Source organism: Hipposideros armiger, unplaced genomic scaffold (genome assembly GCF_001890085.2).
Source record: "Hipposideros armiger isolate ML-2016 unplaced genomic scaffold, ASM189008v1 scaffold_641, whole genome shotgun sequence".
Lineage (NCBI taxonomy): Eukaryota > Metazoa > Chordata > Mammalia > Chiroptera > Hipposideridae > Hipposideros > Hipposideros armiger.
In genome coordinates, this window is record NW_017731991.1 from 533,625 (window position 1) to 547,929 (window position 14,305).

Genomic DNA, 14,305 nt, shown 5'->3' on the forward strand with positions numbered 1-14,305 from the left:
AAGGAAGTTGGTTGAGGGTTTGTGGTTGACATGTAACATATTGTAACTTTTCCAATTTAGAATATAAGAAACACAGGGGATGATGGACAGTTTATCCTGGTTAGTGTTTGCACATTACATATGATTTTCAGAAATGGATTATTGAAGTTCAGTGATAGATGATGCTATTTTTTTTCTTCACTAGTTACCCTTGAAATTCTGCCCTCCATATTTAACTTTAAATCTGAGGTTAATCAATATCTATACACTCTCTGTAAATAACGCAATGACTTTAGAACGCTCTAACTCTGATAATCTGCCAAACTATTGTTATCCAGCATTTTTGTGCTATCATTTTTAATCACACAAGTTAGAGAACTGATAAACACATAGTCACTGTTTTGATTTATCTTTGAATATATCTCAGACCTATCTTCCAAAATCATTTTCCTTTATCCTGAAATACATTCTTTAGAAGTTCCTTTATTGGGTGATTGTTGATAGAAAACTATTTTTTTCTGAAAATTTCTTACTTTGCCCTCATTCTTGACAACAATTTGAGAAGTCTGCTTAAAACTCATTCATTTATATAAGTGATCTGTCTTTTCTCTTTAGTTGCTTTGAGCTCTTCTCCTTTGGTGTTCTGTAGTTTCAGTATGAGGTGTCTAGGTATAATTATTTCTCTTTCTTTCTTGTACTTTCTGGATATAGGGATCTAGGGATTTACATATCCCATTTCTGCAAAGTTCTTAGCTATTTGTTTTCCTACATTGTCTTTCCCTCATTCTCTCTTTCTAGAATGTTTATATTAAGCTGACCCATATGAAATTGTAATTTTACAGATCAAAATTGATCCAATTTTGGTAATCTCACTTGGTTCAACCTAAAGACCTTCTATAACTATTTTCTATTAACTCCTCTTACATATTTTCCATTTTCTTATCTGTGATGCTTTCTGGGTAACTGACTTATCTTTTATTTTACCATAGTCTTTCTTCAGCTGTATATAACTGCTGTTAAGCACATTCTTTGGGTTTTTAATTTTAATGAGTTTTTTAAGTCATTTGAGTCTTATTCCTTACTCATTTTAATCCATTTTTTATCTCTTAAAAACTTTGCATATACTTATTAGTCTACGTCCAACAGTGTGATACCTAAAGTCTTTTGTAGGCCTAAATCTTACTCTTTGGTTCTAATGACTCTCAAACCTTAGGTAATATATTTTTGTGTTTGCTAGTTTTGTTTTGGTTTGGTTTGGTTTGGTTTTGGAGGGGTGGTAAAGAATTAATCTGGGGCCGGCCGAGTGGCGCGATGGTTAAGAACTCGTTTGGGATGCCAGAGGGCCTCGGTTCGGATCCCACATGTGAGGGCCAGTGACACTGCCCTCCACAGCTAAGATGCTGAACAACAGCTCAACCTGGAGCTGGGCTGCCATGAGTCGCTGGCAATGGTGTAGGCTGCAGCCCCTGTGGCAGTGGATTGCCATGGGCTACCGTGTGTGGCCAGCAGCCAGCGTGAGCGGCCAACAGCCGCAGTGAGCGGCCGTCCAGAAGCCGGCGACTGATCTGCCTCACCTGGGAAGAGCGCAATGATGGTGCCAACTTGGGCCAGTGAAGCAACGTCCTCCACAACTAGACTGAAGAACAAAACGACAGCAACTTGTCTGTTCCCCTTTCCCCAATTCCCCAGCACTGTTCCCATCCCCCCAATTCCCCAATAAAAAATCTAAAAAAAAAAAAAAAAAAAAAATTAATCTGTAGGAATCTTGAGGGGCCTAGGTTAACAAAGTTTCATCCATGTAGAATGTTGCATGCATTTTTAAGTGAACATTTTTCTATCTTCATCTTATTTCACTTCTTGGCAGCATTCAATATAGTTGAAAACTGTGTATTTCTAAGTTTTGAGTTTCTTCAATTTGTTCAGTGGGTGTTACGGTTCCTATCTTTAGTGTAGTAATGCTGAGGAATGTATGATGGATGCTAATGGAAAATTCCAGGAAATATGAAAATTTAGTGGTTTGTTGACATTATTTTCTCATAGTACAGGGTTCATTTCTGTAATTATGCAATGTATTACCCTTTCCCCTTTTCTATATTATTTTGGAAAATTACATCCTTATAATTAAGAGATCAAGAATTTGTTAACATTGTGGCTGATCTATTTGTCAACAGTGCTCTACGAGAATAATTACAGATACACTCTTTTTGTAAACGAAGAATCAAGCATTTAAACCACAGGAAAGTTAGGGAGTCAATTGCGACTGAAAGACATAGCAATGTGTCTCTGAACGGGTTTTCAATGTCCTTCAAGACCATAACTAATATTAAATTCCTAATAATTAATATGGACTGTCTACTTTTTATATTAAAATAATGCTTGATACATGTCTTTACAAAACTGGATTTCTGCAAAAGATAAGTAGTTGATTATTGGGGGAGGGAGGTTGTCACTTTGTGAGGGGTGAAAAGGATAACTATTGCATTGTTTTGTACACCTGAAACTAATAAAAAAAAGTTGACTATCTGAACATAGTAAAATAAAGTTAGCTTCCAGTTAAGACTTTTATGACAAACTAAAGTACAACCTCAGATGATGCAGCATAGCTAAAACAAATTAAAAATTAAAATTAAAATAAATGTGGGAGTCTTCTACAATCCAGCCTCTGGTACAAAGGGACAACAGTGGACAGCAAGGCAGTGAGTCAGTGACAGAACTGCCACTGAATGGTTTTAAATATGATTTTAATCCTCCCTAAGGTGGAAGAGGTCATCTAACACAATTTATGTGGTGTAAACCACTATTCTTTTATTTAGTTTTCCTTGTACTTTAACAAATTAAATTTTGCAGTGAATTAGTCATTTAACTTGGAAAATGTTTCAGTTGAATGGAAAAACTTTCTAATAAGCCTCCAAATATGAAGGAGTCAAGCTATTTTCTGCATAAATTTTCCACCTGGATGTACCACTTAAACACTAAGCTTTTAACTATTTGAAGTGGAACCAGTATGTATCACCAAATGCAACATATATCCTACCTTCTAAAATACCAACACAGTACTTACCTTGATTCAAATTCATCATCAAACAACACTTGTATAATTTGATCACAGTAATCCTATTAGGGACTGTGGTGTGCAGGACTCTATATTAAATGGTCTCAAGCTGCTGTGCTTTCAATATTCACATTAAATTTATTTTTTTGGTTCTCCCTCCTGCTGTTCTACCTCTAGCAGGACCCTGTAGATACTTGTTTGTTCAGGGGCAGAAATCAGATAACCAAACTTGTTAGAATCATGTGTGAAGTAATAAGCAGACTCTGAAGATGGGCACCTGAGGCACTCACTTCTGAATAAAGTACATGTGTACTGGTACCGTCTCTCCTGGTCTTCTCCAGATTGGTGATGCTGTCACAACTGGATTCTAAATGAATGAGGAGCAATTAGATGTTTCTGGTAGGTAGTAAATAAAATATCCACCATAATTTAAGAACCCTGTTGAACAGTAGAGTTTTGAGAGAGTAAAACTCTTTGCAGAGAAAGAGTCTCACAGCATGTTTCTAATGGAGGACTACATAAGGAAGATAGAACTGTATAGGTGAGAACCTGGCTTAATTAGCTTTACATAAACTTATGAACAAATTAGGTTACAAAATACAAAAGCAATTTACTGAATCATCATGAGGCATTGAATTCAAAGCTGCATTGTAATGTGCTTTTCATAATACAACTTGCTTAATTGTACATATGAATGAATCATTAATACTGGAAGCCTGCTCACCAGTTTTCCATACCTATTTAAGTAATAGTGTCGCTCATTTGCTGAGTAAGGCACTGAGTACTTCCTGGGTAAGCATCAGTCCTCCACAATCATGTGACACAGTAAAAACAGGGCTATCTCTGAAAGGTTTTAAAAACCCAAGATACGTTATTTCAAGAGCTAAGTTATCTTCTGTTGTATTAATTTGGATACAGTTGTTTATTAGATGTCTATTTTTGAAAGAAGACATGATGGAATTCTATGAATTTACAAGAGGAAGTGACAGCAAATGATCACAATGCACAATGTTATTAAAACAACAGCTTGCTACCAGCCTCAGGCTTCTGAAAAATTTACACAGGTGGGAAAAATATTTGAGCAGAACTCTTTTAACATATTTAAACAACTGAAAATGTGGAGGGAAAACTTTATTCTAAGAGTATCTTTTTACTTTTGGGGTGTGAAAACTACCTTTTATGAGGTAATTAGTTTTCTATTTTTTAAATGTTCTTACTTGAAAACATTAAAAGTTGAGCATTTTATATTTTAGTCTCCACATTTTTAGGAAATTTTCCCTCTTCCTGTGAAATCTAAGTCTGGGAACCACTAGTACGTGTGCAAACATGTTGCTGTGAGTTGCAGTGAATGATTTTAAAGAAAAGCATTTCATGACCACCAACCAAGCTATTTGAACTTTTGGTGAGGAGGATTTTTCCCAAAGTCTTGTGATCAACTGTGGAAAAATGATTGGTTCATCAGACAGTGAAAAATCCCTTAAGGGTGTTGAAGAAAAGGGTCTCAGGAAAAAAATACCCAGAGCCAAAGTGAGAGCAATGTTATATTTGTCCCTCCTCACAGGTGAGGAGAGGAAAAAGCAACAATTTAGGACATACACCTTATAACCCTCTCAAAACCACAACTACATTTCTAACTCAAATTACTGCCGTTGGTCAAGAGAAAGTAAAAAAAAAAATCCCACAACAGAACCTCTTGACATTACATGTAATAAATTAAAAATCCAGGTACCATGCTTAGTGCAGTGGCTGGTATATATAAGTGGTCAATAACTATTAGCTTTATGATTGGAAGAATAATTACATATGTCTGCCTCATGTACCTTCTTCATATATTGGGTTGTCGGAAAAGTCACAATGTATTTTTTCTGTTTTTAATTGCAAAAATGCATCATGACTTTTCCGACAACCCAATACAATGGAGACAGCGTGAACCGACTGGATTCCACCTTTAACAGACAGATATAAGGATAGTTTGTAATATGAAACTAAACAGGGGATAAAAAGTTACAAAAGTTTTAAATATTCTCTTGTAAGTTTATTTTGCAACTTTTTGTATTTGGTTTTATTGGTATACACTGTTATAAAAAGGAAACTATTCATATAAACACAATTTTGACCACTGAACTATTATTTTAATATAAATTCAGATATGCTTTATTTCTAATTGACCTTCAAATTGCAGCAGCTCATGAGTTTAGCTGTAAGTGTTCTTGCCACCCCACCCACCCTGTCACTGAGTAAAACAGCTCACCATACATATACACGACATCCATAAACAGATACAAACAAGCCTTTTGCAAAGAAAACAAAACTTTTACAATGTAAATAAGTGTTCCTTGTTGGAACTTTTTATATCCAGTTCCCATCTTTTCTGAAATTGGGATACTTATATTTATTAGTCAACAATCTCTATAAAGCAAAGGGCTTATCTCTTTGAAAACTCAAGTATTCTTGAAAGCAATAATTTTCCTACTGATCTAAAAAGAATGGAGTACTGAAGACCAAAAAAAAAAAAAAATCACTTCAAATGATCAAAACAGGAGAGAACTGAAAAACAATATCTTTACTAGTGTAGGGAGAAAAATTTTAAGTATAGATAGTGATATTCAAATAGAGTTTTAGACCCATGGCCAAAAACTTAGATTTTTCTCAATTAATTAAAATCAGAAGTGTTGGTTTTATTATAGGAAGATACATTAACTCTTTGAAGTCAGAATGAAAAGGGTTGCACACTTTAATTTCTATATAAATGACTGAAGATATGAAGTATCAAATATAAACAGTAGTGTAGCAAGAAAATAAATTGGCAGAAATAATTATTCAACCAGTAGTAATAATTAAGACCACCATTTGAAAGTTCTATACACAAAGAATGAAAAAATATTATAAGATTTTACAGCACACAACTGAATTCAATCCTAATTTATTACTATTATACTTCTTTCTTCTTCAGTATTAGTGGACCCACATTATCTCCTGTTAATTCATTGTGTTTATTATGTGAACCATCACAGGCAGGAAACTAGAAAGGAAAAAGAATTACAAGTGTTATTTTTTAAATGATTCAGTAAGTAGAAATATTTGTGAAATGCTCTTATAAAGAAAGCACATTACTTTGAAAAAAAATAATAGCTTTCCTGAGTATAGATATATTCCACATCTAACCAAGATACATCCCACTACAACAGCAAATCTAACTTTTAAATAGTTAATTTGTTATTTGGTATAGATTTTAAATAAGAAGCTTTGTATGATTCCATATGAGTCAATAAAATAGGTTTAAAAGGGGATCAAAATAAAGTCTTGTTCTCTGTGGAGCTCTAAATTTGAACTCACCTATTCCCTTATTTAAATTTTAAAAGAATGTAATTTAAATTCAAAATATATTATTTTATAATGTTTTCTTACTATAATAGTCATGCATACTATAACATTTTTGAAAAAAACTTAAAAATATATTTTTAAAAATTCACTCATAGGTAATAATAATTAAGATTTTAGTATATCTTTCCTCTGCATTTACTATGTGTATCCATTTTTTTTTGTTTTGTTTTTTAGCTGAGCCATCCTGCTACCTGTTGGCAGCTCAGCGGCTGCTCAGCTCGGGCTGGACTTGAACCGCTGTTGCTCAGAGCTCAAACTCTTGAGCGAGCTCTTAACCAACTGAGCCACTCAGCCGGCCCTTGTGTATCCATTTTAAAACAAAATGGGATCATACTGAAATATGCTTGTCTTACTGGTATTACATCATGCTTTCAAGTCATTAAATATTCTTTAAAAACATGATTTGTAGTAGCTTCCTAATATCCCATCATTTGTACTATTTTTATTAATCATTCCCCTATTATCAGATTCTAGATTGTTTCTAAAATTTTGCTATTACAAAACATGCTGTGATGAACATTATTACACTTAAAACCTCAAATAACCTATGATCAAAGTAATAGAAGAAAATAGACCTCATCAACTACTTATAATACTTATCACTCCAAACTCCTTAATTTCCACATTAAAAATCATCCATAATTATTGCTCATACTATAAGGCACTGTACATATATCATCTCACTAAATCCTAGAAAATGCCTGTGATGTTGGTATATTATCAGATTTAAAAAAACAAAACAAAACCCTGAAGATCAGAGATTAAAGATTAAGTAACTTGCCCAAAGTCATACCATGAATGATAGACATCAGCTTTGAACACAATTTATTCAGACTCCAAAGCTTAAATTCTTTTCCACTAAACCTTACAGCCACTCTCACAACACGTATATTTTAAACTACATGTTAGTCTAGCTAACTGCTGAACATGGTGAAAACATCACTTTCCTTGCTGTTCTAAACTTTTCTAACATAGGTAGTATTGATGATAAAATGCAAACTTTAATTTAGGAATATAGACTTTCAGTACTGAATACTGTGGAAAAATCTCTCATCTCACAGAACCTCAAAACTGGGGATTTAAGAAGGAAAACAATTTAACTGCACAAAATTTTAGTGTATGTACAAATGGACATCTTACCGTCTTAGAACGCCAACACCTACAATAAGCTGCTTTAGTATGGCACAAATCTTCAATGTTTATTTCATTCACCACTTTGGGATTTTCCTTTTGTATTTTAAGATTAATCAAGCTATCCTTCTGTTGTTTTTTCTTTGGGAGGAATGGACGAACTGCAAGGTAGCCAAGTAGTGCAAGCACACCAAGGAAAGGCAATAACCGAAGCCATTCTGAAACTAAACATGTAGATTTGTTAGTCTGCAGTGCTCTTGTAATAGAACTCAAATAGCATATCTCATCTTTGAGATTATTTTTTGTCTATTCTTTACTTTTCACTTCTCAACTATTCATCTGTAAAACCATAACTAACACTATCAAGCCACCTATACCTAGGACCACCTGGTTTCATTTGTGGGCTAACTTGAGACTTGTGAAATGGAAAACAAAATTTTCAGAAATAGGTCCTATATCAAATATCCTCTCTCAGTATCCTCATTAAGTATATTTGTGTTTATCATTATTTTTATTTCAGGAATTATCACCATAATTATAAACAAAATTCAATATGTGATATGTTGTATAGGTTTAGAAAATATTTCCACCATGTCTAAAACCATACAACAGAATATCTGTAAATATTTTACCACTGATTTATAATTTCAGAGAGAACACGTCTTTAATGCTTTAATTTACATTTTTTGGTAAGGCACAGTGATTCCTAAAGAAACACCCACATGTTGTTCAAAGCTAATATTTTGAAGAATTGATATTTTCCCAGACTGAATGTTCTGACTGTTAGATACATCTTATTCCGTAAGTGTTCATTAAATGCCTTCTTAAGTACTCAGCACTGTCCTGGGGGATAAGGAACGTAAGTGATATAAATGAAATGGTCTCCATGCCTGTAGAAACAAACACACCAGGAAACCAAGATAAACATTTCAACATGCATTTATCAAATGTCGGCTTGGCTGGTGTCCTGCCTCTGCTGGGCTCTGTAGGCAATCCTTTCTGTCCTTAAGGAGTTCTCATTTGACATCTTTCACTGGGGGCCTCCCTGATACCTTGTTAAGTAAGCATTGTGAAGAAAGAGCTTAGTCGAGAAAGAGAGAAAATCTGAAGATTATATACAAAGGCATACTAATAAATGTTCATGATAGACTATGGTAAGAGTGCAACTATTATCTCATTTAACACTGTATTAACTTAAACAACTGTATTTGGTAGGCACCATTATTATTCCCATTTTTCATGTGGGTAAACTAACTTAAGCAGTTTTAGTCCAGGACAGTAGGTTCACAGCTTGTTCTAAATCACCAGGAATCAAATCCAACAGATTTAAAATTTTATCTGTTCTTCTCTTGGTAAAACTACTCTCCAGACATAATTGTTCTTTCTCTTCAACTACTGAAAGATTGGCTTAATACCAACTCTTCCAAAATGAAACTATTTTTGATACAACACCATGTCAAAGGTTTGTTATGAACTCTAAATGAAACATTTATATATCTATAGCACCTACAAGTATAAGAGTGCCTGGCACAGAACAGATATACAATAAATGTTAGCTTTTAATAAGAGATTCTGGAGATTGGTAGTGACTCTTTTGAAAAAATATTTTGACAATTTGACAATGCCATATGGTAGAAATCTGGGGGGATATAATCTTGTAGTCACCAGAATGAAGCTTGTAAAGATAAGGATCTTAACTGTCATGCTGGCTTTTCCAGTCTCATAACCAAACTGAACACACTCCAAATAGATGCTTTAAATGAATTCAAGTTCTGGGAATAACAAAAGAAGTTTCTTGGGGGCAGGGGCTACCTATAGATCTGTGCTGTCCAATATAGTAGCCAATAGCCACAATGTTTTGTTTGTGCCCAAGATTTTGTTTTAATCAGATATTGTAAGATGACAGACACAGAGAAAACTGCTTTGAAAGAAAAGTTTGACTTACAGTTCCCAGGAGGAGGGGACACCACCATGCCATACAGGTCAACGGGAAAAGACCAGAGTTGGTCAGGAGGAAGGTAAGAGGAAACGCATGGGCAGAAGCCTTTATTGTGGTCTCCAGCAATGGCAAGGTAAGGCAGGGTAAATAGGTTAGGATTGGATAGCTTGAAAACTTTCAGTGGGCTCTAAACTAAAGCTATAGGGTGGTCCTTAGTTGTTTCATACCTGGCCCACAGTGATTTAGGGCAGTGAAAATCCTGGTTGGCAGGTGAGAGTTAGATAAAGGAGGCTGGCTGGATTATAGGTTTTGGAATGGTTGATTTGCATATGAAAGGTGAGCTCGCAAGCAAGTTGTTTATTATCTCTAGGAATTAGTTAGTCCTGGGAAGGGCAGGTTCTCCTGGGCCAGCAAGACCCCCCAAGATGTCAGCGTCAAAATGTAGAAAGTAAAAAATGATTAAAACACAGATGTGGCTATTTGAGTTTAAATACATTAAAATTAAATAAAACTCAAAATTCAGGTTCTAAGACACACGAGTCACATTTCAGCAGCCCAACAGCCACCGGAGTCTCAATAGCAGCTCAACTGCTACAGTGGCTGCTGTATTTGACAGCACAGAGAACTTTTCCATCATCACAGAGTTTTTTAGGTGGTGCTGCTCATACCACTGTTTCTATAAAGTACTAACTCTATAGCATGGCAGGGCGGCTGTGACAGTTTCAGCTCCCACAAACATTCTACCTCGAGTGTACTTGAAGCCATCCAAAGGTTTTACCTAGTAGCCGCCTTCCTGTGCTTTTTGCAGAAGGAATTCCTTTTGTCTGTCATGCCTTTCTATCCTCTGATCTATGACTTATTTGTGTAAACCCTTTAAGACTAGAGTCAAATATTTCCTCCTCCAGACATCTTTCTTGGTTTCACAAAGCAAAATTAATCACCTCCTCCTATTCTTCCAAGCCCCCTTTCCTCAAAATTCTTTTATTACACTACTGTTATCTATTTATAAAGTCTCTTCTGCAAGCCTGTAAGAAAAGGAGCTATGCACTACTCTCTGGAACAAAGTACACACCTCAGAAATGTTTAATGAATGACTTACTGAATGAATAATGTACAGCATAAATGTCAGTTCTTTTCTCACTCATCACATTGTACTGTAATTATTCATTTACACTTATTTCTGGATCAGGCAATTAATATATTACATCACTATTGGCCTCAATAGCCAGTATAATCTTAAAATAGTATTCAATAAATGTTTGTGGAATGTAGAATAACATTAAGTAGTATACTGTATATAACAAAACTATAAAGTCACAAGAGGTTAAATGACTCAAACTGAAAAAGTAGATGAATGAGAATGTAAAGATGAAAACCTTAACTTATATTTTTAAGTTTAGCATTTCCTATCCTAAGCCACAAATCTCAGGAAATAGATGGATTAATACTACTTTAAAGTCTACTTCAGAAAATGTTGCTCTTTTGACACTTAATTCCTTGGTGAAACACTATTTTCTCTCTCTCTTATTTTATATATACATATATATATATATATATGTGTGTGTGTGTGTGTGTGTATATATATATATATACACACACACATATATATATGTACTATTATCTCCTACAACAAAGTAATAACACAACAATTTTAGTACCATATGCTTTTTAATAATCAACTTCAATTTAACTACAGAAAAGCTTTATAAAGGAAAATAATACAACCTATAAAGCTCAATTAGAAATCATTTTATTTACTAAGGGGCTGATTTTTAGTGAAGAAATATGAAATACAGAAAAATTAAACAAGAAGCTTTAAAAAATCTATTTCCTAAGAACCCATTCAACACATGTTGGGCTATGACAGATATTTAGATACTGTGAAGAAAAAACTATTACTGTTAGATATGATATATATTTTGTACAGCATATTTTTTATTTTTGTTGTTTTAGAATTTATAAAAAATTATTTTTAAAAACTTAGAAAAATATAAAAAATAACTTTCAATCCCCCCCGGTCAAGAGTCCGTAACACTTTGTTATAATTCTGTGTTGTTGTTGCTTTTGTTTTGGTTTTTTGGTATGTAACTATATATGCTTTAAATATTTAAAAAGACAAAAAGCAAAACTGAGACCATATTGTATATACATTCTCCATCCTACTTTTTTCTCCTAATATTATATTAGAAACATTTCCCAATTCCTTCATATCCTTTGGAAATATGAATTTTAATGGCAATACACACCTACCATGTACCCCAATCATCACAGAAGATTTATAAGAGCAGGGATTTATTTGTCTGAGCCACTACTGTATCCTAAGTGCCTAAATAATGCTTGGCTGAATTTACTTTATTTTAAATTGAGGCATAACTTATAGTTCAGCCTACTGAGCTTTGTATTAAGTGTTCAATTTGATGAATTTTGAAATATATAGACCCGTAAACACCATCTAAAACAAATCTAGTGTATTTCCACCACTCCCCTCTTTCTGGGTTCTTTCATCAATTTAAGTGCTTAATAAATATTTCTAAATGAAGAAATCTGATCCATTTGTTATTGTTAAAGAATCTGTTGTCAACTCTTTTACTATATAATTATGAAGTGCCTACTATGTGAAGACACCGTGCTAAATGCAAGTGCAGCAGCTGTCTTATTTGCCTCTATGTGCCCAGTGCTTACTACAGTGCCTGGCATAGAGCAGGATTTCAAATACATAACTAAGTCACAGTTTATCTGTTGTATAAGTCCAGATTTTCATAGACTTGGAGTCAGGTTTCTTTGGTCTGTAAAATAGGAATAACAATAATTCATTCATTTGTTCCACAATATAAGTAACCCACCACATTCCAAATACTGCACTAGGTGCTGGGAACACAAGCTAATATTAATAATTAGATAAGGTCCCTGTTTTTATAGGCTACACATTTTAGAAGAAGGAACTTTCCATCTAGTATGGAATACAGATCTATCAAGGATCCCAGTACTGTGTAGTATGTGTAATCATAAATAAGCAACATAGAGGAAGAAATGATTACCTCTTTGCAGGAATGAGCAAAGATTTTATGGGGAGGGTTTGACACCTAAACAGGTTTCGGAAAGATGAACAAGAGTACAGGAGGGGGTCTCTAGGCAGATGGGAGGAGCTATGTTCCACACAAGAAAAACAGCATAGGCGAAGGCACAGAGATATGCCATACATGAAAAGTTTGGGAAACTAAGTGCTATGGTTTTGCCGGGATATAATGACAAAGGTGGGGGGCTGTAGACGTGAGCAGATGCCAGATTATGAAAAGCTCTGATATAAAAAGGAACCATGAAATATCTGAATATCTGAATTGTTCATTTACAAAATCACACTGGTATCAGATGGAAGATGGATCAGGGGAGAGACATAAGGAAGAGCAGAGAGGGCTAGTTGTGGAAGGATAAGAAGCAAGAAATCCACTGAAATAATCCAGAAATCCACTGAAATAATCTAGAAAAAATTGTGAGCTGAAACTAAGGCAGTGGCCATTAAAGCAAAAAGAGGACAAAGGGATCCCCTAACACTCCCTAGAACAGTGTATGCGCATGCGTGCATGCATTTTCTGAGGAAACAGTCTAAAGCTTTCATTGGGCCCTCAGAGTAGGTCTGTGATCCATCCTCACTCACCTTGAAACTTAATAACCACTAACTCAGGTAGTCAAATCAATAGCATTTGGTGATTGATTACGTATGGTGCATGAAGTAAATGGAGGAAGTGGAGATCCTTCATGAGTCCCAGATTTCTGGGTTCGTTATCTGGATGTATGATGGTACTGGCCTCTAACTAAAAAAACAAAACAGAATATAAGGGCAGCTTTCAGCAGAAAAAGCAAGTGCAGTATTGTAGATGAAAGGGAAAAACATAAGGTGTCAACATCCTTAAAAAATGTAACGGAGAGACTAAAGTTCAACAGATAACAGCAAAAAGGTATACTGACAGATGGTAAAAGGCATAGTTTTCATTAAAGAGAGTGAAACAGTTCCAATATGGAAGTAGCTGTGCAGAGCCTGAAAGACGCCAACTGTCTCTGCTCCCTCATCCCACAAAGACAAGGAGGGGCAGAAAAAGACACCACTGAGAGCGCTATGGGGGCAAGTGCTTTCCTCAGGGAGAGTTTTGTTTCACTTAAGGGAAGAAGGTGCCTCAACTAGCAAGGATTTTAGAAGGCAAGCCACGATTTGAAGATAAAAGTGTGAGAGAAGATCAGGGGGTGGGAAAGAAAGAGATGCATTTTTGGCTGCAGTTACGTCAAAGATGGAACTGACTTGCCTCAACATTCAATCCATTGAAAAGGTGCCCAGTTAGGCAACATTTTGTTTCCTCACTTGAAAGTAGGAGATAATGCCCCTAATCTGTCAGCTCTGACATGTTTGTGTTTCTCTGGGGAAAATATTAGTTGTCTTTAAGAGCAAAACCATTACATTTCAAAGAAGCAAACTAGTTCAAGTGGGGGAAGAACTACATTCAAAGTTACGTAGCTAACTTTTAAATCTAGAAGTAAATGATTTTCTGACTTTAGAATAGGAAGATTTTTTTTGTTGTTCTATTTTAAAAGTTCATATGACAGGGAAAGCTTTCTTAAAGGTCAAAGTATTAGAACACACTACACTTCTAAAGGTCGGAATCATACAAATTATCTCAAAAGCCTCACTCTCAAAAACGTGACCTAAAGATAGTTGTTTCTAGTAGATAAGGATTGTCTGTAAATATTGTACATACAGTAAAGTAATTAAGGATCTCCAAGTGTTTACTAAGACTGTAAAGTCATCATGAGAGAGTCAACTGTTTAAA

The 14,305-nt window shown here is 34.8% G+C and overlaps 1 protein-coding gene across 2 annotated transcripts in view; it reads right to left on the reverse strand.

The window, feature by feature from the left end:
- Window positions 1–4,559: 4,559 nt before the first annotated feature.
- CISD2 (CDGSH iron sulfur domain 2) overlaps window positions 4,560–14,305 on the reverse strand; it is a 43,850-nt gene continuing 34,104 nt past the window's right edge. For both annotated transcript variants that reach the window (XM_019625876.1, XM_019625877.1), the window contains exons 2-3: window positions 7,556–7,770; window positions 4,560–6,053 (exon numbers count right to left, since the gene is read on the reverse strand). In XM_019625876.1, coding sequence (XP_019481421.1) covers window positions 5,964–6,053; window positions 7,556–7,770 — 305 coding nt within the window. In that variant the 3' untranslated portion in view covers window positions 4,560–5,963. The remainder of the gene's footprint in view (window positions 6,054–7,555; window positions 7,771–14,305) is intronic.